The sequence below is a fragment of the Mus musculus genome, chromosome X (genome assembly GCF_000001635.26).
Source record: "Mus musculus strain C57BL/6J chromosome X, GRCm38.p6 C57BL/6J".
In the NCBI taxonomy this organism is placed as follows: domain Eukaryota; kingdom Metazoa; phylum Chordata; class Mammalia; order Rodentia; family Muridae; genus Mus; species Mus musculus.
In genome coordinates this window covers 36,775,343-36,799,918 of record NC_000086.7, presented here as the reverse complement: position 1 = coordinate 36,799,918, position 24,576 = coordinate 36,775,343, and the positions used below count along the sequence as shown (strand labels likewise).

General features: G+C 43.8%; 2 protein-coding genes and 1 non-coding gene across 5 annotated transcripts in view; all 3 read right to left on the bottom strand.

Moving 5' to 3' along the window:
* Positions 1-1,110: 1,110 nt before the first annotated feature.
* Slc25a5 (solute carrier family 25 (mitochondrial carrier, adenine nucleotide translocator), member 5) lies at positions 1,111-4,322 on the bottom strand. Its single transcript, NM_007451.4, has 4 exons — positions 4,078-4,322; positions 2,590-3,076; positions 2,043-2,183; positions 1,111-1,532 (listed from the first exon to the last, which is right to left on the bottom strand). The coding sequence occupies exons 1-4, from the start codon at positions 4,186-4,188 to the stop codon at positions 1,375-1,377; spliced, it is 897 nt and encodes a 298-aa protein (NP_031477.1). The 5' UTR covers positions 4,189-4,322; the 3' UTR covers positions 1,111-1,374.
* An 18,289-nt stretch (positions 4,323-22,611) lies between these two features.
* Slc25a43 (solute carrier family 25, member 43) overlaps positions 22,612-24,576 on the bottom strand; it is a 33,738-nt gene continuing 31,773 nt past the window's right edge. For all 3 annotated transcript variants that reach the window (NR_075096.1, NR_075097.1, NM_001085497.2), the window contains 2 exons: positions 24,303-24,437; positions 22,612-22,917 (listed from right to left, as the gene is read on the bottom strand). Coding sequence is in view for 1 of the 3 variants with exons in the window: in NM_001085497.2 (NP_001078966.1) it covers positions 22,717-22,917; positions 24,303-24,437 (336 nt within the window). In the remaining 2 variants the exon portion in view is untranslated. The remainder of the gene's footprint in view (positions 22,918-24,302; positions 24,438-24,576) is intronic.
* Positions 23,199-23,300, bottom strand: Gm23613. The gene has a single exon (XR_003953176.1). It is a non-coding gene; the product is annotated as a small nucleolar RNA SNORA36 family (small nucleolar RNA).

The following is a 24,576-nucleotide window of genomic DNA, read 5'->3' as shown; positions in this document are numbered from 1 at the left end:
TCTCCAGAAACAGCTCAGATGATGCTCTTTTCTATTTTTTTGCCTGAACAAAGAGCGACCACTGACTTGAGGCAAAGCAACCCCAAGTGCAAATTTCTCGCAGGAGAGAATGCTGTTACCTCCTTGCCAATACAGAGCTCTGAACTAAGATTTCCTGTTACTCAGGTGCTTGGCCAGTCGGCACACAGCATCTCCCAGGCATCATCAATCGATCCCACTGTTTGTCTATGAACAGCCTTAACACACTCCAGTGAGCAGGATGTGTTCCCAAGCTTTATCTGTGCGTGTGATCACCCATCCTACTTCCTATGCATATTGACACTTGGCAGGATACTTTATTCTTCATATGAATTTCATGGTACTAATAAAACCAACCGGATATCTGAGCCCTAGTGAAGAGCTTCTAAATTTGCAATGCTGCCCTGTGGATCCCAAATAAAAGCTTATCCAATAGAAATAGGGACATTCTTCACTGACAAGCTGTGAGCATGACAAGCAAGATCCAGGTGGCTGGCACCCAGCACTCTCCATAATCTTGAACAGCATTACAATCTCAGCACTATAGAAAGGTGCCAGCCCTAATCCTCTGCTTTGACTGAGATTAAAAACTGGCTTGAGCCAGGTGAAGAAGGCAATTGGATGAAAACTGAGAACTATAATTACCTTATATTAAAAGAATCATTTAAATGGGGTGATATCCTAATATCATTTGAAAGTATCATTTGAAACTTTGGCATGTGGTTCTTGTTTTAACCACAGGAATAAGGAACAGGTACAGGAGACTTTCTGGGAGCTCATACAGCTATGACAGGCTATAGGCAATGGACCAAAGTTTTGGGTACACTGATCCCAAATTCTACTTTGTTAATGAACTGGGAATCGAGGGGTACATATCCAAGTTATTTCTTGCAAAATTGATTGCTGATAACTAGCTCTAAAAGTTCTTTCAGCCAGACAATGGCAGTGCATACCTTCGATCCCAGCAGAGGCCAGCCTGGTCTACAGTTGAGTTCTACTAGGACAGCCAGGGTTATACAGAGAAACTGTGTTGTTCCCCCACCCCATCCCCCACAAAGCAGACTCTTATATGGAAACAAACAACGAACAAAACTGGTTTTGGGTATTTTTATTTCTTCAATTTTTTATTATCAGGAGTGACTGAAATAAAAAATATAATTGAGTCCCATCATTATTGTCATTATGGAAATGGCTTTAAGAGAAAACTGGTCAGATGAATATTATTGCTTCCCACTTTTCAACTGGTAAATAGTTGCCACTGATAAAACAGACAAGCCCAGAGAATCTGTCCAGAATGTTCAAGATATGGTATATTATACAACATGCCTGTTCTCGGGGAGAACACCTAGGACATAATTATGTGTATTTCTTGATCTCATCATACAAGACAAGCACAAAGGCGCCACCCATGCCTCTGAGAACGTTGGACCATGCGCCCTTGAAAAAAGCCTTGCTCCCTTCATCGCGCGCGATCTTCCGCCAGCAGTCAAGCGTGCCTGTGTACATGATATCAGCTGCAAAGAATAAAGACATGTAGTTGATGACTAAAAGCCAGTGAACACCTCCAAAATCCTAATACAGAACCGAGCCCCACCTTTAAAAAGTATTTTCCCCCCTTTTCCCCCCATGCTAAGGATGGAACCTTAGGCCTTGTGTATGCTAAGCTCTCTACTACTGAGCTATTCTAAGCACTTAATGGCAGTTTTAAACCCAAGCATTTACACATTAGCACAGGCATTGACTGGAGAACAGGGACAGCCATGTCATAGGCATCTAAAGGGCTGTTTGCTCACAGGCACTTGTGCAGACAACATGGATGCTGTCCATCACCCCTTCAGAGCCTACAGCATTTCAATGACACTGGAGATTGAATATAGGGCCTTGAGTACGGTGGGCTAATGCTCTACCACCGAGCTGTATCTCTAGCCCTAGACTGTAGTTATTAAAGGCAGCCACCCACTCATTTTTGGCCATAACTTGCCTCACTCCCATGACTTTTTATCTTACGATCAAGCCGAACTTACTTCCTTTGCGTCCAGACTGCATCATCATACGACGGCGAACCGTGTCAAAAGGATAGGAAGTCAGGCCAGCGACAGCAGTGACAGACTGTGCAATCATCCAGCTGATGAAGATGTGAGTATTCTTGGGATCTGGGAGCATTCCTGAAAAATAAGAGATTAAAAAAAATCAAAATGTAGTTTTGCTGACCTATTTACTATAACCAACTAACATTTTATCTACCACAAGCTTCACACTTGAAGAATCTGGCTTCCTTCAGCAATTAAAAACAAAATGAGTGGTGGGCTTCTGTTATATTGGTGCAAGACCTTGCTACCCTGTCTTAAGGTGGATGGCTATGAATGGGTAGCCTGGTCTACATACTGGGTTCTAGGCTAGCCAGGGATACACAGTGAGACCCTGTCCCAAAGAGGAGGAAAAAATAGGAACCTGGGGTTTGGGGATACAGCTCAGCACTAGATTAGCATGCACAAGGCCCTAGGTTGAGTTCCTATAACTGCAAATAAGTACCCACATCTCCCACAGCCTCTAAGCAAATAGCAAACTTACCCTTTGCAGTGTCATAGATACCAAAGTAGGCAGCTCGGTAGATGATAATGCCCTGTACTGACACATTAAAGCCTTGGTACAGGCCCTTAATCCCATCAGATTTGTAGATCTTAACCAGGCAGTCACCAAGGCCTTTGAATTCCCTTTCAGCTCCAGCTTTGCCCACATCAGCTGCTAGACGGGTACGGGCAAAATCAAGAGGGTACACAAAGCACAAGGATGTAGCCCCAGCGGCACCACCTGATGCCAGGTTCCCTGCAAAGTAGCGCCAGAACTGGGTCCTCTTGTCCACACCACCCAGAAAGATCTGCTTGTATTTATCTTTGAAGGCAAAGTTGAGAGCCTGGGTGGGGAAGTATCTGATGACATTGGCCAGGTTCCCACGCCAGAAGGACAGGACTCCCTGTTCCTTGGGGATACGAACCACGCAGTCTATGATGCCCTTGTATTGCTTATCTGCCGTGATTTGCTTGCTGGCATGCTGCACCTGATGGATAGGAAGAAGGCAATAGGGACAGTTATAATCACAGAGAAGGGGAAAGGGAAGAACACACACATAAAATCGTTAAGGTTCGTTCCCCTTTCTCCAAATCTAGCTTTCAGAATCACATGAGCTGGACAATTCTAACTGCTGACACTACTGGGGGGCGTAGGGGAAGTGTTTAAGAATTGAGCAGCACCATCAGAAGTAGTAAGTCTCGACTTCTGTGAGTGAGGCACCCTCAAGCGTACCTATGACCTTTAGACCAGGAAGAAAGGTCATTCCTTCCAGATCAGGTTCAGAAGCATTAGGGTGGGACCTGCATAGGACACGGTCACCTTGGTGACCAGTCAACTTCTCTAGTCTCCGGAGCTGCTCCCTTTCCGCCCCACCCCCACTCCTGTCGGGAGGGGTGGCGGTGACGACGACTAAACGCTCGCCCGCGAGCGCCCCCTAGAGGCAGTGCGCGGCGAGCGCGCGGCAGGAAGGCTGGCGAGGGGCTGCGCGGGGGCGGACGTAGCCGGCACATGCTCTTCCCGGCGTCCACTTCCGGCCTGCCGGCCGGCGAGCCCACACCGCGTTGTTCGCCGGCTGCGTGGCCGCAGAACCGGTCCGCGTGGCCTGCCCAAAGCTGTAATCTCCTTGCCGTGACCTTGAGGTTTTCGGTCAGGCCAGGTACTCTGTTTTCCAGCGCCTGCTTTCAGGCCTATTGCCCTTGCCTCTAAATCCGGGCTAGACAGAGCCTCTCGGGCAACCCCATCCTAGTTCTCTGTGCCGGGGATGGCCCTGAGCGCCTCTGGTCCCTCTGGTCCCGACCACTTGCGACACTCAAACTCCAGGTCCTTAAAGGCGCCTTCCTCCCGGTTGCCTTTCGATCTGACACTGGCTAGGCCCGGCCTTCACCTTGCCCCCAAATCTAAAGACTGAGCCCCACTTTTCCGCTAGGGTACCCCCTTTCTGTGCAGATCCTTTACTTCCTGCCTGGGCCCCTCGATCTCAGAACGTACCTGCAGCAGCAGCTTGACCCTCTCGATGGGTGCTACCGCTGTCTTGGAGATGGCTGCGGCCACTCCACCGGCCAAGAAGTCCTTGGCGAAGGACACAGCGGCATCTGTCATGTTGAAAGCAAAAAAAGAAGAGGCAGGCGAGTGCGGGACAGGGCTGGGTTGACAACCGGCTTTGACTCCCGGGCTCTGGGGCGGAGCAAAGCAAATGGCCGACTTATATAGCGGCAGCCAGGCGGTGAGCTGCCGGCGTAAGGGGCGGGCCAAGGCGGGCGCCCAGTACTGGCGCGCGGAATGGCAGAGCTGCTGAGTGGCTCGGGACACGCGGGAGGAGCCTGGGAGGTCGCCCTGTCAGCCTCGCTTGCCCTTGGCACCTGATCAGGCCAGAGTAAGAAAAGGCTGCAAGGAGTACCTACAACTGGGGGACCTGGACCCTAAGAAGTGTCAGGGAATAGCGAGGAAGGGTGAAGATAAGTGCCCAAACGACAAGACAAGCAAAACAAACAAACAAACAAACAAACAAACAAACAAAAAACAAGAAAAACCAACCCAGGCCTAGGGTGAAGACGATTCAGACAGACAAAACCTCCCCAAACTTAAGGAATCGAGATAAATATCTAATGGTATGTTAATCGATTTCATTCAAACACACTTAAGGTCTGCAGTTCACTCACCCATTTTTGTAACGAAAATTAATTGTAGAACCAGGACTGGAATTACAGTGAGGTACATGAACCAAGGTCATACTAGTACAGGATGGGATCCCTGTCTGTCAAGTTCTTAACATTAACAATCCAAGGATTTTTGCATTGGTTTTGAGTTTTTAAAACATCACATTATACATGAAATTCATTTATCTTGGTGGCTGAGGGGTTCTGTGTCAAGTTCTGTGAACTTCACTACCTAGACCTGACACTGCTTTGAACAATGTCTTCAGAGCCAGAGAAAACTGAGGTACCTACCAGCAGGATGCGATCCCGGCAGCATACCCCAGACTGAGGTACCTACCAGCAGGGTGCGATCCTGGCAGCATACCCCAGACTGGTTTGCAAATAGCTTAACAAAGATCTTTCAGGGAATTGGCCTTGGAAAGTCCAAAGGACAGACTCAAGGTGAGGAAATCATTTTAATTGGAAGCCAAATACAGAGCACACCCAGAAGGATAAGAGGCTGAAAAGGTTAACATTGCAGTTGGCAGTTGACTCCAGACACCAAGTAAAGTGCTCTTCGATTGTTAGATTGCTGAACTCCCACGGTAGTGGCAATGGACCTGTGTTCCCTGAGCCCCTTAATGCTGAGCCGAGTAAATATTTGCTACAAACGACCTGAAGATCAGGAATCCTCCCTCATGTTCAGGACAGAAGCAGATAATGTGATCACCAAACTGCTTTCTAAACAACCAGTGTTTATTTTATAGAAATAAAGGCGTCAGTTGAAAACTTAGCTGCATCTGACCCATAGGTGTCCAACCTTCAAAATTCCCAAAGGTGAAATGCCAGTGTACCTGTCCATGCTTAAGACATAGTAGATGTTTTAGTTAGGGCTTCTTTGATTTCTGTGATAAAACACCGTGACCCAAAACAACTTCAGGAGAGAGGGCTTATTTCATCTCTTTTTTTAAGGTTTACTTGTGATATGTAAATATACTGTAGCTGTCTTCAACACACCAGAAGAGGGCATCAGATCTCATTACAGATGGTTGTGAGCCACCATGTGGTTGCTGGGATTTGAACTCAGGACCTCTGGAAGAGCAGTCAGTGCTCTTAACCGCTGAGCCATCTCCGCAGCCCAGGCTTATTTCATCTTACAGCATGTAGTCCAAGCTGTAAGCAAGAACTCAGATAGGAAACCTAGAGGCAGGTGTTGCAGAGGCTTTGGAGGAGAACTGCTTACTGGCTTGCTCCCAATGGCTTGCTCAGCATGTTTTCTTGTAGCATGCCCACCAGCCCAGTGGTGGCCCCACCCACAATGAGCCGGGCCTACTCATATCAATCATCAAACAAGAAAGTGCACCACAGGGTTACCCAAGGGTCAGCCTGGTGAAGGCATTTTCTCAACTGAGCTTTCCTTCTCAGATGACGCCAGCTTGTGTCAAGTTGACATAAGACTAGCCAGCACAGTCACTTGCCCTCTCCTACCTCTATATCTGTCCACTTACAGCTTCCTCGAGGGTTTCAGGCCCTTCTAAGGGTAGAGTTTGTTACTTGTTAGCTCCAAGCTACTTAACAATACAAAATCATGGACACATTCCATATAGGGGTTCCAAGGCACATTCTCCTTTTCCTTAGAAGTTTCTGTGAACTACCTTATTTGAGCCAGTATGTCTACTACTTGCATGTGAGACCTGTGCTCTAGTGCGGAGCTACAATCCCAGCCCCTAGGTTTTTATTTGATACTAATAGCATAGTAATAATGAGTTCCATCATCACCTCTTTACACATGTCTGTCATATAGGTTGCTCATATCTACCCCTCATTACTCCCTTTCACTGGTTCCTACCATCTTCCTTTACCATCTTCCTTTATACATTTGTGCCATTTATGTACACACACACAGACACATTTAAACCCAGATTCTACATATGAGAAAAAGCTGCAACATTCATCTTTCTGAGTCTGCCTTATTCCACTTAACAAGATGGCCTCAGAGTACATTTGTTTTCCTGCAAATAACATAGTCTTCTTCTTCTTCTTCTTCTTCTTCTTCTTCTTCTTCTTCTTCTTCTTCTTCTTCTTCTTCTTCTTCTTCTTCTTCCTCCTCCTCTTCCTCCTCCTCCTCCTCCTCCTCCTCCTTCTTCTCTTTTTCCAGAGCTGAGGACTGAACCCAGGGCCTTGCGCTTGCTAGGCAAGCCTCTACCACTGAGCTAAATCCCCAACTCCAATTTTGTTCTTCTTTAAAGCATAATAAAATTTCATTGTCAGACACATAGCTGGCAGACTTTTGCTCCCGTTCTGTGGGCTGCCTGTCTGTTCACTCTGTACATTGATTCCTTTGCTGTGAAGAAGCCCTTTAACTTCCTGCAGAGTCTTTTGTGTGAATTCTGGATTCTGTTTCTTAGCCATTGGGGTCCTTTTCAGAAAGTTCTTGCCTGTGCCTACATCTTGAGGTGTTTTCCTCTAGCGGATTTATAATTGCAGGTCTTACATAATATAATGTCTTTGCTTCATTTTGAATTGCTTTCCGTACAGATGAGAACAGTGAATCTAATTCCATTTTTTCTTCATGTGGATATCCAGTTCTCTTAGATTATATGTTGAAAGAGACTGTCTTGCCTCAAGGTAAGTTTTTGAGGCCTGCATTTTAAAAAATCACTTGGAGCCGGGCGTGGTGGCGCACGCCTTTAATCCCAGCACTCGCAGATTTCTGAGTTCGAGGCCAGCCTGGTCTACAGAGTGAGTTCCAGGACAGCCAAGGCTACACAGAGAAACCCTGTCTCAAAAAAAAAAATCACTTGGTTGGAGCTGTGTGGGTTTATTTTGGGATCCTCTATTTTATTCCATTGTTTATGTGCCTGTTTTTGTGCCAGTACATGGTGGCTTTTGAATTTTTATTTATTTATCTATGGATTTATTTATTTATTTATTTATTTATTTTTACAGTGGATCTCCAGCTTGAAATCGGGCACTGTGATCCCTCCAGCATCTATTTTTCTACTCAGGGTTGCTTTAGGCACTTGGAATCGTTTGGACACCCATATGAATTTTAGATTTTTTTTCCTATTTCTTGGAAGAAAGGCCACATGGATCTTTATAGCAATTGCTTTGAATGTGTAGGTTGGTTTTGTGATATAGCTGCCTTTACAGCGTTAATCATGGTGATCTGCAGCCTTGGGAGGGGGTGTCTTTCTCTCTTCTAAGCCCTTTAAAAAATGCCTTTGGCATCAAAAAAGTTTGATTATAGTAGTTTTCTCCTCCTTGGTTCCATTTATTCCTAGGTTCACACATGCCCTCTGCACATTGGCAAAGGAAGCCAGAGATTGCTGTTGGGTCTATTTCTTGGTTGATTTTAGTCTTTTATATTGAGGCAGGGTCTCACATGAACCAAGAGCTCTCTGACTTGGCTAGTCTGCTTAGGCCTCCTGTGTCTGTTTCCTGAGTACAACATTTGTGTGAGTTATGGGCATCCCAATTCTAGTCCTTATGCTTGTTTGGAAAACAATTTACCCAATGAACTATCTTTATATTTTCAAAGCTATTGCTAGTGGGATCTCTTGCCTCCTGAATTCTTAGGAAGTTTGCTATTACTATATAGAAAAGTAATTGCAAACTAACTAACTTCCTTCCTTCCTTCCTTCCGTAGTGTGTGTGTACACATGTATGTGTGACGGGAGCATGTATGTGCACATGCATGTAATACAGGGTCTCTTACTTGAACCCAGAGCTCCATGACATGGCTAGTCTAGCTGACCAGTTTGCTCTAGAGATTCTCCTGTCAGATTCTCCTGTCTCTGCCTCTTACAAGGTGCAGGTGGGTTGCCACACCCACTAAACTCTAGTGCTCCCAAAGCTAACAGCTTTTGTTTATTGACTTTGTGTCCTGAATCTTTGTTGCAAGTGTTTATCAGATGTAGGAACTTTCTGGTGGGCACTTTCTGGTGGGCTCCTCAGAGTTAAGTCCGGAGGGCTATCATCAGCAAATAGGGCTGAATTGACATCTTCCTAAGGAGCCACTCTGAATCCAGCCTTGTTTTTTTTTTGTTTGTTTTGGTTTGGTTTGGTTTTGGTTTTTTTTTGTTTGTTTGTTTTTTTGAGACAGGGTTTCTCTGTATAGCCCTGGCTGTCCTGGAACTCACTTGGTAGACCAGGCTGGTCTCGAACTCAGAAATCCGCCTGCCTCTGCCTCCAGAGTGCTGGGATTAAAGGCATGCGCCACCATGCCCGGCTGAATCCAGCCTTGTTAATCCTAAAGGGAACTCTTTTTTTTTTTAATGGAAAATATTTTATTTATTTATTTTTTCATACAATATATTTTGATCACATTCTTTCCTCTCCCTTAACTTAATCCCAGATCATACCTGCCTCCCTACCAACCCACCTTTATGTTCTTTCTCTCTCAGAAAACACAACAAAATAACGAGAAGAAGGGAAGTGGACATAAAGTTATTTTTTTTCTCTTTTGTTTCTTTTCTTTCTTTCCTTTTTTCTTTATATACATTTCAAATGCTATCCCGCTAGGTAGGGGAACCCTTTGATACATGTTGCTGACGTGCTACAGTATTTCTTTCCTAGCTGATTGTATCAGTGACTGAGTTTAGAAACGACCATCCTGAGACTGTCAATGGTAAGGCATAGCCTGTGAGAGCACAGTTACTGCTCCACTGAAACAACAGCTAAAGCAAGGTTGCTAAAGCAAGGTTGCATGGCTTCTTTCTGTGCTGGGGATCAAATCCTGGGCTTCATGCACACTAGGGAATTTTATTTGAAGCGTGTGGGTTTTATAGTTTTCCTTTTCCTCCCTCCCTCCCTCCCTCCCTTCTTTCCTTTCCCTCGCTTTTCTCTCTTTTCTCTTCTCTCTCTCTCTCTCTCTCTCTCTCTCTCGTGCTCTCTCGCTCTTGCTCTCCCCCCCTCCCTCCCTCCCTTCCTTTCTTTCACAGGGTCTCATCATGTATTACTGCTGGCCTGGTAGTTATCATGTAGATCAGGCTAACCTGAACTCACAGAGATCAACCTGCCTCTGCCTCCTGAGTACTGGATTAAAGACAAGTATCACCACACCTGACCGACTTAAAAAAATTATTCATTCATTCATTCATTCATTCATTCATTCATTCATTCATTCATTGTATGAGTGCTCGTGTGTGTTTATGTGCAACACATGTGTGTGGGTGTGCAGGTGTCCACAGAGTTCATAAGAAGACATCAGATTTCCTGGAATTGAAGTTATAGGTGCTGGGAGCTGAGCCTAACTCCTCTGTAACAGCTGCACATCCCCTAATTACTAAACAATCTTTGCAGCTCCAGTTTTTTGTTTTTTTATATAGTACTGGGGCTAGACTTCGGGGCCCTGCAGATACCAGTTAAGCATTCTAATATGGAACTACATCTCTAGCCTTTTTATTTTATTTTATTTTATTTTATTTTATTTTATTTTATTTTATTTTTTGGTTATTGCAAATGACAGGATTTCACCATTTGGATACCCTAGCAACATTCCATTGTGTGTATGTGCTACATTTTCTTTGTCTACTTCTCAGGACAATGGATATACAGGCTGTGTCTGCTTAAGGGTTACTGTTGTTGTAATACCTGAAATTAACCTGTAAGCCTTACCCGCCCAAGGATCAGGTAACTTCCTGGAATGCTGGGAGTTGTAGTTCTTGGAAAATAACAAAGCCTCATGGGAAGATATGGTGGCTTATGGGTTTTGTCTATGTAAGTGCCTGCAACACGTGTCTCAGGGTCACTCAGCCTGGAAATTCCAGGCGGTCATCCTGATCGAAGCCCACCTGCTGGTCAGTATTTAATATTTAATAAAGTTTGTTTCAAATTTGGCCCCAAATGTAGGAATTGGTTTTTCTCTGGTGAATTTTAGAATTAATATGAATAGTACTGAAATGAACATGGGAAAGATGTGTCTTCAACATGTCAAATTGCATTTCTTTTGAATATACACCTACTAGTGAGATTGCTACATTATATAATGCACCTATCTTTTGAGGAATCACCCAAGTTTCCCAGGGCGGAATTACTAATTTATATCCTTACCAACGACATGCAAGAATTCTCTTTTCTCCAGTTCTGTACCAGAGCACATTCTCTTTTGTCTTTCTGATAAGAGCAGTTATTGTCTCACCGTGGTTTTGTTTGCACTACCTTAATAACTAGTGATATAGAACATCTCCCCCCTCCCCCATGATTATTGACCAATTTGCAAATCTTCTTTTAGGAAATGTCTGGTTAGGCTTCTTGCTCTAGCTTCTTGGCCTTTTGAGTAAAACCAAGTACAGGCTAATTGCTCCCTCTTCCTTTTCCTTTCCTTTCCTTTTTAAAAAACAGGGCTTCTCTGTATTGCCCTGGCTGTCTAGAACTTACTCTGTAGACCAGACTCAGAGAGCTACCTGCCTCTGTCTCTTGAGTGCTAGAATTAAAGGTGTGTACCAACACTGCCTGGCATTGCTCACTTTGTGTGTTTTGTTTTAAACTTGGTGCCCAGACTTTTTTTTAAGATTGATTGATTGATTGATTGATTGTATATAAGTACACTGCAGTTGTACTGATGGTTGTGAGCCTTCATGTGGTTGCATGTGGTTGCTGGGAATGAAGGTTGCCCACTCCGGTAGACCCTGCTCGCTCTGGCCCTGCTTGTTTTGGCCTAAAGACTTATTTATTATTATATCTAAGTACACTGTCACTCTCTCACACACACCAGAAGAGGGCGTCAGATCTCATTACAGATGGTTGTGAGCCACCGTATAGTTGCTGGGATTTGAACTCAGGACCTTTGGAAGAGCAGTCAGTGCTCTTAACCACTGAGCCATCTCTCCAGCCCTATTGTTCATTTTGTAATTGGGTTATTTTTTTTTTCTGTTGGGATTAGGAATTCCTTGTATTGTGGATGTCAACCCACTCTCAAATGTATCCTTTTTGCAAACTTGGGAATTGAGCTTAGGGCCTCATGCATGCTAGGAAGTGCTATACTATACTCCCATCCCCCTTATACTAATTTTGCAACTTTTTTTTTTTATAAATCTGAAAGTTAAAATTTTTCAAGGGCTGGCCCATGGGTATATAGCACTCTGGACTGAGGCAGTAGGGTTGTAAGTCTGAAGCCAGCTGGGATTGCATACTGAGACTCTGTCTCACAAATAACTAAAGAAGAGCAACCAAGATGTTGTAGGGGTTGAAAAGAACAGATGCCACCAACTTATCCTCTGACTTCTGCACATTCACCATGCCACAGATGTAGCCATATTCACTCTGACACACACTGTGCGCTCTCTCTCTCTCTGTCTCTCTCTCTCTGTCTCTCTCATGTGTGTTTGTCTGTCTGTCTCTCTAATTTATTTTTTTCTTTTTTTGAGATAGGGTTTCTCTGTATAGTCCCTCCTTTCCTCCCTCCCTCTCTCCCTTCTTCCTTCCTTCCTTCCTTCCTTCCTTCCTTCCTTCCTTCCTTCCTTCTTTGCTTCCTTTTAGTTTCTCTGTGTCATAGTCCTGGCTGTCCCGGAACTTGCTTTGTAGACCAGTCTGGTCTTGAACTCACAGTGATCTGCCTGCCTCTGCCTCCAGAGTTCTGGGATTAAAGGCATGAATGACCACACCCAACTAAAATAAATTCTTTTTAACAAATTCTTTTTAAATTCTTTTTTTTTCTTTTTTCTTTTTCTCAAGACAGTGTTTCTCTGTAAAGTCGTGGTTGTCCTGGAACTCACTGTGTAGACCAGGCTGGCCTCAGACTCAGAAATTCGCCTACCTCTGCCTCCCAAGTGCGCCACCACTGCCCGGCTTAAAATAAATTCTTAAAAGAAAAAAGTTACTAAGAATTGGTAGCATACCAGGTAATCTCAGCATTCAGAAGTTGGAGGCAGGAAGATTGCAGTTTCAGGCTGGCCTTTAGTACATATTAAATTTCAGGCCAGCATGAGCTGGGAGACCCTCCACCCCCACCTTCAAATTAAACAACCACAAAATAGAACCGAAGAATGAAAGGGAGATATGAAAATGTAGTTGTGAATATGTATAAGACAATGCTCAGCTATATAAAAGATATGAGCAGTACTGCTGTCAGAGGCGAGACATTGTGACAACAGACATAAACCATCTAAATAGTTGCTGGATATCTCATGTAGATAGCAACACATCTGACAATTTCTTTTCAGGATTTAATTGCATTTCTGTATTTATTCATTCATTCATTCTGGCACATGGGCATGTGTGTGCCAGGATGTGTGTAGAGCTCAGAGGATAACATGCCAGAGTCTGATCTCTCTACCATGTAGGTTTCAGGGACTAAAGTTAGGTTATCCAGCTTGGCAGCAAACACTTTTTCATGGTCCATGTTTTCTAAATTCTTGACCCTTTTCCTGATAACTAATAGTTCTCCTATTAAGGAGAAGCAATGAGGGATGTTGCTAGGCCAGACTTAGTGCTGACAGTGTGTAAAGATCTAGTTAGTAAAGTGGCAAGAATCTGGACGAATGTGACTGTCTTCTGGCTCTCCTCAACAAACACTGAGTATGCTCACATAGGCTAGGTAAAGTGTAAAGTGTGTGCATACACAAGTGTGTCTGTGTCTGGGTTTGAGGTTGACTTCAGAGAAAAGATAATGTGATAGCCTGGTCAGATACCAAGAGAGAAAGCAGGGCTGGTGAGGTGGCTCAGCAGTTAATGACCAAGCCAGCTCAGTTAGTCAATAGGTTCTCCAGCGTAGGATCGAAGATAGAAAAGAAAGAAATGATTAGACAACACTGTAGCATGACCGCAGCCAGTTCTGAGGCTGAGGTGGGTTTATTTTCCCCAATCTGCTTTTATACCATTTTAAGCCAAATCAGCACTATTACAGATCTATCCAGCTGTTGTTCAAAATGAGGTCCAAACGTAAGATTTATAAAAGGTCAGTGAGGCTGTGGAACTTCTAGAGGCATTACAATCTGGCCTGCCTACTCCATATAGAATTATTATGGATTTGGAAGGTTGTTTTTTCCTTTGCATCCTGATAATTGTAAAGGTTTGCTTCTAGTGAAGTGAGCTTGTAATCATTGGAAAGTTTTGCCTCTAGGAATAGCTAATAGCCTTACATTATATATATAAATTTTTTTTTGTCTCTGCTTCAATACAAGAAGCTACCTGCTGAGCAGCCAAGCTTGCTTTCTGAGATCCTGACAAAGCAACAAGATCCTGACAAAGTGGGGGATGGGTCTCCCCTGCTTTAAGTTCAAGAGCCTACAATTAAGGATTGAGCCTTGACCAGAGAACTTTGTCTTGGCTTGTTATTTCTCTCGCCATCCTTCCCATCCATCCCCAGCTTTCCTTTCAGGAACCCAGTAACCCGTGGCCGCTGGCGGCTACCGTTGGCAATAATGTATGAGACCACACAAGTAGGATTTGAATTTCTAGTAAGCACCCAGAAAAGCCAATCAAACCTAAATTCAGATCAGCATTTGAAGCCCTTGCTTTCTATTTGTCTTTCTACCCCAGTGCTTGGAAGGATTTGATTTCTGGAAGGTTGAGAAAACATCTGATGGATTTTAACCATGAATGACTGCTCCAGATAAAGCAAATCAAACAAAACAAGCAAATTTTACTGCAGTGTTGTTGCTATCCAATAGAACTGTACATTCTTTTCTTGCTTGAGGGCTCAAGCCTAAGGTATTTATGCAGTTATTCACGAAAGGCAAGCACTAAGCTACATCTTTCAAACCTTGGTGATTGAGACAGGGTCTTTCTAGGTAGCTGGGGCTTGCCTCACACTCCTGACTCTCCTGCCTCAGTTTCCCAAATACTGGGATTATAGGATTGGGCCATTACCCTATTACATATTTGAAGGGCACAATTTGACAATATGTTTGCATATGTGTACGCTAATGAAATGATGGCAGTTAACATAGTGAATGAATCCATTACCAAAATTTTCATGTGTCCCTCTGTAACCCTTCCATCGAAGCAAACAGCTTTCAGCATACTGTCACTTTAGATTAGTTTACGTCCCCTAGGCTTTTGAGTAAATGGAACCATGCACTGTATATGCTTCCCTTTGTCTTGATTTCTTTTGGCATATTGTCAGTTGATGAATATTTGAGCCATTTTTGTTCTTTGCTTCTTTTATGTGAGCATACCCAACCAGCCTGCCTGCCTGCCTTCCTTCCTTCCTTCCTTCCTTCCTTCCTTCCTTCCTTCCTTCCTTCCTTCCTTCCTTCCTTCCTGTTACCTCCTTCCAGCCTAGCAAGGCTGACTGTGACCATCCACTGCTTAAGCGGAGCCACCTGCTGTGCTGCTCCTTTGATGTGCCACTACCTGCTTGAGGCCCAACCTGCCTGAGGCCTAACTGGTTCTCTTCCAAGAATCTTCCGGAGTTAACACCAAACTGTGATCTTCGATCTTTGAGAGTTCCCACTAAAAGGCTGACCGACCTATCTACTTCAAAGGAACTTTGCTTGGCCAGGGAGGGGCCTCCCCTCTTCTTTATAAAGCGTGTTTGCTGACATTAAAATGGAACCTTGATCAGAATGACTTGGTTTCATATTTCTCTCGTCCGCCTACCTCCCTCTTCTCTTCCAGATTCCAAGATGCCTTTCCAGACTAGAACCCAGACATGTGAGCCGCTGGCCGGCCACAACACCCACCTACCTTCCTTCCTTCCTTCCTTCCTTCCTTCCTTCCTTCCTTCCTTCCTTCCTTTATTCCTTCCTTCTTTCCCTCCTTCCTTCCTGTTTTCTTTTCTTTTCCTTAGAGTTACTGCACCATTCACTGTATATCCCTCACAGTATGGCACGAGCATTTAATATCTTCTATCTTATCTTTAGCTTCTGACTCTTCAGTTTCATTTCTTGTTGCTTTTCTCACTCTAGAAGTTTCTTCCTTTCCCATCTTTTAGTGGTCTCGTTCAATCCCTCTATTTTCAGTTTTTCAATTGAATTGTCTTACGTGTTTGAGTGTTTTGCCTGTATGTGTGTCTGTGCCCCATGTGCATGTCTGGTGCCTGCAGAAGCTAGAAGAAGGGGTCAGATTCCTGGAATCTGAGTGTTGTCTGATGGTTGTGCTGGGGATTGAACCTGGGTTCCCTCAAAGAACTAGTGGTTTTAACCACTGAGCCCCATCTCCATCCCCATTTCTCTGTTTTAAATGCATTTGTTTGTTGATGACAGCCTGCCTGTCTTTCACTATTACTCTTCACCAAACTTCTGATCTGTTCCTGTTATTCTAAAATAAATACCTTTAGGGTTCTCTTAGTTTCCTGTTGCTACTATAATGACTTACCACAAGCACCATGGGTAAGCAATAAAGATTTACTATTTTACAATTCTATAAGTCACAACTCTGACGTAGAAATCAATGCATTCATTTCTGGAGGCTCCAGGGGAAAACCCATTTTGTAGCTCATTCAAGTTATTGACTAACCATAGCTCCTTTTGGTTATAGGACTGAGGTTCTTGTTTCCTTACTGGCTGTCACCTGAGGGTCATTCTTAGATTCTTGAAACCATCCGTAGTCTTTGGCTTCTGAGCACTGTTGTGTTCAGAGTCAGTCCTTGTCATGTCTCTTCTGTCCTTGCATTTCTAGCTTACTCCTCAGGCTCTGAGTCTCTCTCCCCAATATTTGATGACTCTTGTGACTAGATTGGGTACACCCAGACAAACCAGAATAATCTCTCCATCTCAATGACTATAACTTTAATCACTTGTTCAGAATCTCTTTTGTCACAAAGAATGGTGCCTCATGTCTGTAATCATAGCACCTGAGAAGCTGAGGCAGGACGGTTGTTATGGGCTGTAATAGTAAGACCCTGTTCCAAAACTATCAATCCCCAATTAAATTAATTAAAAGGTCCTGGGTATTAGGCTATGGATACTTTGGGGGTCATTATTCCATCTACTACAAATTGGGCAATTGTAGGGACACTTTAGATTGTAGCCAACTATCACTTTTTTTCACTTTGATTTATTCTGGGCATTTTGAATTTAATGTGCTACCAATAGAACTTTTAGTTCCTTCTCTAGCAAATCTCTGACCCTCCCTCATTTTTTCCATATCAGCAAATGGCAACATAATTCGATTTGTTAAATTAAGGGAAAGCATTAGATCCCAACCCCAATGTCCCCTTTTTACTTCCTGGATTCATTTGTTTAGTAAATCTTGTCTGCAAAACACGTCTTAGTGTTATTTTTGTTTTTACAGATAATATCTTTTGCACATGAGTGTTCTGCCTGCATGGATGACTGTACAGCAGGCTCATGCAGTGATGAAGGAGACCAGAAGAGGTCCTTGGGAATAGAGTTACAAACAATTTTGAACCACCATGTGGGTGCTGAGAATTGAACCTATGTCCTGTGGAAGATCAGCCAGTGCTCTTAACCACTGAGAAATCTCTCCATCACCTATTCTTGTGGTTTGGTTTTTCTTTTTCTTTCTTTCTTTCTTTTTTTTTTTTCGAGATAGGGTTTCTCTGTGTAGCCCTGGCTGTCCTGGAACTCACTCTGTAGACCAGGCTGGCCTCGAACTCAGAAATTCACCTTCCTCTGCCTCCCAAGTGCTGGGATTAAAGGCGTGCACCACCACACCCGGCTCTTGTTATTTTTTAGTGTGTTTATGTGGGAGGATTGTGAGTATGTACATGTGGGTGCAGATTCTATTGGAAGCTAGAAGTGTCTGATCCCTCTAGAGCTGGAGTTACTGGCAGCTGTGAGCCAATATGGTTCCTAGAATTTATACTCCAACCATTTAGAAGGGCAATATCTTAGGGTTTCTATGCTGTGATGAATCACCATGACCAAAAAGCAAGCTGGGGAGGAAGGGCCTTATTTGGCTTAAACTTCCATATCACTGTTCATTATTGAAGGAAGTCAGGACAAGAACTCACACAGGGCAGGATCCTAGAGGCAGGAGCTGATGCAGAGGCCATGGAGGGATGTTACTTACTGCCTTGCTTCCCCTGGCTTGCTCAGCCTACTTTCTTGTAGAACCCAAGACTACCAGCCCAGGGATGGCACCACCCACAATGGGCTGGGCCCTCCCCCCTTGATCACTAATTGAGAAAATGCCTTACAGCTGGATCTCATGGAGGCATTTCCTCAAGGGAGGTTCACAGTTGCACTTGGCTTTTTCCACTGCTGGAGATGTTCTTTCTGCTGCTTTCTGTGGTTGGCTCATTCTCATCATTTAGGCCTTATCTTCAATGTCACCTCTCATAATGGCCTTCCCTGGCTCCCCAATGGAAAGATTTTACCTTTCTCCCACATAAGCCTTTAATTAATGCACTCTGATGATTTTCCTGCTAACATTACAACACAAAACTACCCTTTTTAAAAATAGTTGTTTATTGCCTCTGTGCTCACTAGGATGGGATCTCCAGGAGTAGTCACATTTGCCTTTTTATGTCACTGCATGGACAGTGCCGAGCAGTTGTTGAATAAGTGCACAAAGCCAGTCTTCTATCTCTGTTTCAAGCACTCTTTGCTTGTATCCATCTCTATGATACTGCCTATGCCCTTGTATTAATTACTTTTCTGTTTCTGTGATAAACACCATGACCAAAAGCAATGTATAGAAGAGAGTTTATTTTGGCTTATCATTCCAAAGGGTTGGGGGAGGCACAATGTCAGAGAAGGCATGGCAGGTGGATCAGGAAGTGGAGAGGTAACATCTTCAACCACATGCAGACAGGAGAGGGGAAGTGGGGTGAGCCTATACACTTCCAAACTCTGCCCTCAGTGGTGCACATCCTCCAACAAGGGTGCTCCTAACAGTTCTGTAATATTCAAACAACACTAACAGCAGCAACCAAGTATTCAGGTTTATGCATGTAATAGGAGACATTTCTCTTTCAAACTACTACAGTCCTTCCTTCAAAACTCAGTTCAGAGATAGGCATGGAGGGGCATACCTCTAATTTTGGCACTTTGGAATCTAAGGGAAGGGGGAGCAAGAGTTCAAAGCCAGCCTCGGCTGTACAATGAGGTCCCTACCTTAAAGTACCAAAACCTAGCAGGCCATATGTCTTGATACCTGTAATTCCAGCAATGGCAGAAAGATTGCCATGGGTTTGAGGCCACTCTGGAATACAGTTTCAGCCCTGCCAGAATGGATTACAGAGTGAAAACCTGTCAGAAAACAACTCCCGCAAAAGAAGAAAATAAAACGGCCATCAAATAAGTCCACAAAAATAACTTAGTTCAAAGCTAGGCACAGATCAACACACCTGTGATTCTGGCACCTGGGAGACAGGCAGGAGGATGTCAGGGTCTGGGTTACAAAGTGAATGGCATTCTAGGAAACACTGTTAACAAAAATGAAAGAGCTGGAGAGATAGCTCAGTGGTTAAGAGCACCGACTGCTCTTCCAGAAGTCCTGAGTTCAAATCCCAGCAACCACATGGTGGCTCACAACCATCTGTAATGAGATTTGATGCCCTCTTATTGATGTGTCTGAAAACAGCTACAGTGTACTTACATATAATAAATAAATAAATTGTTGGGCCAGAGCGAATGGGGCTGGAGGGAGAAGGGAAAAAAAAAACAAAACAAACCAAAAAATCCTAAACCTTAATTCAAGACTCAGAGTCTCTACTCATGACTAGCCTATCTCCTGTGCTGAGCATTTTAGTCACTTATTCAGCACTCATAGACTGAGCTCCTTGACAGTCTTGTCAGTAGGAGATACTACTCTGTCACTCTTTGTGTCTGCTTTGTAATTCTGATCATTCATAGGTACGCTTTGTCCCTTAACTTACTCCTGGATGGATATCATGCCACACTTCTTTATAGTTCTGAAATTCTTAGTCTTGTGTGGAGTGTGCTGGTAGCCAGAAGTTAGGAAGGCAGAGCATCTAAGTAAATAAAAACAGTGCTCAGTTCATTTTAAGAACAAACCTAGAATTTTAAGGAGTCATTCTGAAACGACAGGAAAATGAGCCATATTTTTGATTTATTAAAAAAAATCACAGCTCAGTGAGACTGGAGGGATGGCTTAATTAGGAAGAGCACACATGGATCTAGAAGAGTCTGGTCCCCAGCAACCATGGCAAGCAGTTTATATCCATCGGAAACTCCAGATCGGAAGGGGTCTGATGCTTCTGACTTCCACAGGCACCTGCATTCACATACACATGCCCTCATCCCCACATACACACAATTAAAAATAACTCTAAAACAACCCAAAGCTCAGAAAACACCTCTGTGCCATGTAGCACCTATTTTATGTTTGTGGAAGATGCACAGAAGAAATACTAAGATGTATATAATCTGAGGCTAGATTTTTAACTTTTGCCAGAAAATGTGTTTACAGTATCAGTGCTTTCTGAAGTTTTGTTTTATTGCTTAAAAGGAAATAATAATTGACAAACATGGAGTACTGACTGAATTCAGGATTTGCCTCCCCCCTAAACATTAACAGATTGGGCTTCAGAAGTGTGTAATTTCATTCCATATAAAACAGTCTGTCAGCCGGGCGTGGTGGAGCACACCTTTAATGCCAGCACTCGGGAGGCAGAGGCAGAGGCAGAGGCAGAGGCAGAGGCAGAGGCAGAGGCAGAGGCAGAGGCAGAGGCAGAGGCAGAGGCAGAGGCAGAGGCAGAGGCAGAGGCAGAGGCAGAGGCAGAGGCAGAGGCAGAGGCAGAGGCAGAGGCAGAGGCAGAGAGGCAGAGGCAGAGGCAGAGGCAGAGAGGCAGAGGCAGAGAGGCAGAGAGGCAGAGGCAGAGAGGCAGAGGCAGAGAGGCAGAGGCAGAGGCAGAGGCAGAGGCAGAGGCAGAGGCAGAGGCAGAGGCAGAGGCAGAGGCAGAGGCAGAGGCAGAGGCAGAGAGGCAGAGAGGCAGAGAGGCAGAGAGGCAGAGAGACAGAGGAGGCAGGAGGCAGAGGCAGGGGGATTTCTGAGTTCAAGGCCAGCCTGGTCTACAGAGTGAGTTCCAGGACAGCCAGGGCTATACAGAGAAACCCTGTCTCGAAACCCCTGCCCCCAAAATAAAACAGTCTGTCACAGGAGTTGGAAAAATTAATTATTTTGCATATTTAAACCAGACAAAAGTCTGAGAATTTAACCATAGTTTTATAACTATGATTAGGAATAAATGACACTGTTTTCCTTAAATAAAATTAAAGAAAAATAGATTTGTTGAATTACTTTGTGTGTGTGTGTGTTTTGTCTACATGTGTGTATATGTACCATGTGTTTCCTGGTGCCTATGGAGTGCAGGAAAGAGTATTAGATTCCCCGGGACTGGAGTATAAGCTACCATGCAGATGGTGGCAAATGAACTCCATTCCACTGCAGAGCAATAAATGCTCTTGGCTGCTGAGCAAACTCTACAGCCCCATTTTTTTATCTTTTAGAAAAGAAGTTAAAAAAAAATACTTTTAACATTCGGAAAACTTTCATGTATGTGGTAGAGGGAAGGAAACAAAAATATATGTAAATTCATGTCAGAAATATATTTATTTCTTTACTTATTGTTTTCTGAGACAAGATTCACTATGAAGAAGAACTTGAACTTGCGTATATAGGTATGGCTGGCCTTGGAGTCATGATCCTCCTGCCTTAGCCTCCCAAGGGTTGTGATTGCAGCTGGGCATCATCCCACCTAGTTAGATACTAATATGTTTTAAAAATGCATAGATTGGTACTATCTGAAAAGTTATATAAATTTTACATAGAATCCTGTTTTATTACATAAAAAACCCCAAAAAACCAACAACCCTAAAAACAAACCCGAAACCGTATAATGGGTGATTAGCCTAAAGGATTTTAGTTTCATGACATTTTGGGGGAGTATGTGTGTCTTATCTTCTCTCTGATATTTTCTAGGCAACTAGGACATCTTGTGAGAATAAAGGAAAATGATGAAATAATTTATTTTCAGGGCAGGCTTACAGAGCAAGTTAAAAAGTCAGATAATTAAAGCCACGGAAACTGTCCATGACTTTAGTGAGGGATCTCAGTGTATCATTAAGAAGTCATGGCTGCCAGACGGTGGTAGGTGCATGCCTTCCATTCCAGCTCTTGGGAGGCAGAGGCAGGCAGCCTGATCTGCACAGTGATCTCCAGGACAGCCAGGACTCGGGTGGGGGTGATGGGTTGGAGGTAGAAATCCTGGAGGAAAGTGCCTTCTTGAAACAAAAGCTGGGGATGCTTGGGTTTTCAAGAAAGAATGAGGGTTCTTAGGGTTCTAGTGTGGCAGAATGCACTTGGAATCCCAGCCAGCTGGAAGTCTAGGCTGGAGGGAGTATCATGACTCTGATGGCAGCCTGGACTTTGTAACAAGATCATGTGAAAGAACAAAAAGGTTTCCGTTGGGAAGTTTGGCTAAGTCCTAACCTCCGTGGTGGTTTGTGCTCTCAGAAGCCAGCAATGGTATGAGTTCAATTAGCCTGTGTGGGGAAGTCACAGGTCAAAGACAGTGAAACTCGGCCCTACTCCACCGGGACTCCTGTGACTGGGCTTGTGCCATGGTATTTCTCTGTTCTGCCACCTCAGCTACAGGATGCTTTGAAGTGTTGTGGCTATGTTCCTGTGCATGGTGCTTCTCCTCAGGATACTGCATGTTTGATTACCTCTAGGCTTTCTTTTCTTTTCTTTTCTTTTTTTTTTTAATATTTACTTATTTATTTATTTATTATATGTAAGTACACTGTCGCTGTCTTCAGACACTCCAGAAGGGGGAGTCAGATCTCATTACAGATGGTTGTGAGCCACCATGTGGTTGGTGGGATTTGAACTCCTGACCTTCGGAAGAGCAGTCGGGTGCTCTTACCCACTGAGCCATCTCACCAGCCCCGACCTCTAGGCTTTCTTACCGTCTGCTGGGATGTCATTGTGATGGGGCAGTGTCAGAGAAGCTTCTCAAAGCACAGGTATTCACAGGGAAAGTTTGGGGTTCTGAGGTGATGTACGGTCCCGTGCTCCCATTTCCTCTCCCTCCTCCTGATGTGCACAGTTAAGAGGTCACCATATTCATCTATGATTGCTGCACTTCTACCAGTGTAGTTCTAGTCAGCTTTATTTACCAAGGTGGTGTTTTGGAGTGCAGTTTTCTGCGTTTGAAGAACTTCTTTAGCTCCCGTAATTCCTGGGGCTTCAAACTTTGGTCCACTCCTGGGGTCAGTTTATAGGTCAGTGGGGACAGGGTGTAACCATTTTGATAAAGAAAAATTCTCTTACAGAACTCAAACATGCTAAACATAACTCCAAAATATGGAACTACCTGTTAAAACAGAAAATGAAAATTGTGTTAAATACTTCAAAAGAAAAGACGTACTTTTATTTATTCATCTGTTCGTCTGTGTGAGGGTGGGGACCCATGGGGACCAGAAGAGGGTATTAGACTCCTAGGAGATGGAGTTTTGTGTGTTTGGGAGTCTTTCAACATGGGTACTGGGAACTAAACTCAGGTGGTCTGGAAGAACAGCAAACACAATCCCTGAGCTACTTCTGCAGCCTACATGTTAAACAATTTTTGAAATTAAAATTTTAAATTTTAATCTTTTTCATTGATTTTTATTTTTTTCCCATTAGCCAGTTTCAATGACCCAAAGTTTAATTAACAGAACAGGGAAGCTGCCCTCAACTGAACTCAATATGTTAAACTCTTACGAGAAGGAACTTCTGCAATGGAGTTACACCAGAGTAAATTAAGATGATAGCCGGGAGGCAGTGTTACATGCTAACTCCTTTTGGAATCAAAGAATATGGAAAAAGGAAAACTGGTCCAGTGTGGAAGGGGATGAAAGACTTCAGAATCCCTGAAGGGTATGCCCTGCGTGAGCATTACTGTCCATGTAGATGATCGGCCATTGCCCATCACTATATATTGGTCTTAACTGGATATTGGATATTTATATACGAGCTAGTACAAGGCTAATCCAGAGTTCTTGTTCTGTTTTTTTTTTGTTTGTTTTTTTTTTGTTTTTTTTGTTTTTTGTTTTTTTTTTAAGACAGGGTTTTTCTGTGTAGCCCTGGCTGTCCTGGCACTCACTTTGTAGACCAGGCTGGCCTCGAATTTAGAAATCCGCCTGCCTCTGCCTCCCAAGTGCTGGGATTAAAGGCGTGTGCCATCACTGCCCGGCTCTTGTTCTGTTTTTAAGGAAAGCATTTATTTTATGTATATGAGTACATTGTAGCTATCTTCAGACACATCAGAAGAGGGCATCAGATCCCATTACAGATGGTTGTGAGCCACCATGTGGTTGACTGGGAATTGAACTCAGGACCTCTGGAAGAGCAGTCAATGCTCTTAACCACTGAGCTATCTCTCCAGACGCATTCTTGTTCTTAATTCTGGTTACAGAAGTCTATGGGTATATGACATAGTAATATTATACTCATAGTTCTGCAGACAATTTTAGATGGGGGCTGTATTCTCCTTAGGGAGGGGTCCAAGTGTCCTGGGGTAGGAAACCTCCAGTAGATAATAAATGCTCAGCTCTTCTAGGGTGTGGTATCAGATTCTAAACGCTTGCATTCATCAGGGTTGATGCAGAGAGGCTATCAGTGCTAATTGAGGCATTTTCATGCAAATTGTACTGAGAAAATAAGGAAGGGAAAGAACTGGAAGAGGCAGAGAAGCAGGAAACTGGCCACCCTTCTCACCTTTAGTAAGTTAGCCGTCAGTCCGTTCCAGAGCCCCAGTACCCCTTGGGTTTTCACGATCTGCCGGAAGCAGTCAGCTGCTCCTGAGAAGTGGACATCTACTCCTCCATAGTGGGGAAGATAAGGACTTTGAGCCTGGCAGGAAATAGAAGGTACAGAAAAGTGACTTCAGAACTGGGAAGTAAATGTCCTTACACCAAGAAAACAGGGTCTCAGGCCTGGACTCTCGATGCTCTGTGCCAAGATGGTGGCAAAAAGTCATAACTTCAGAGTT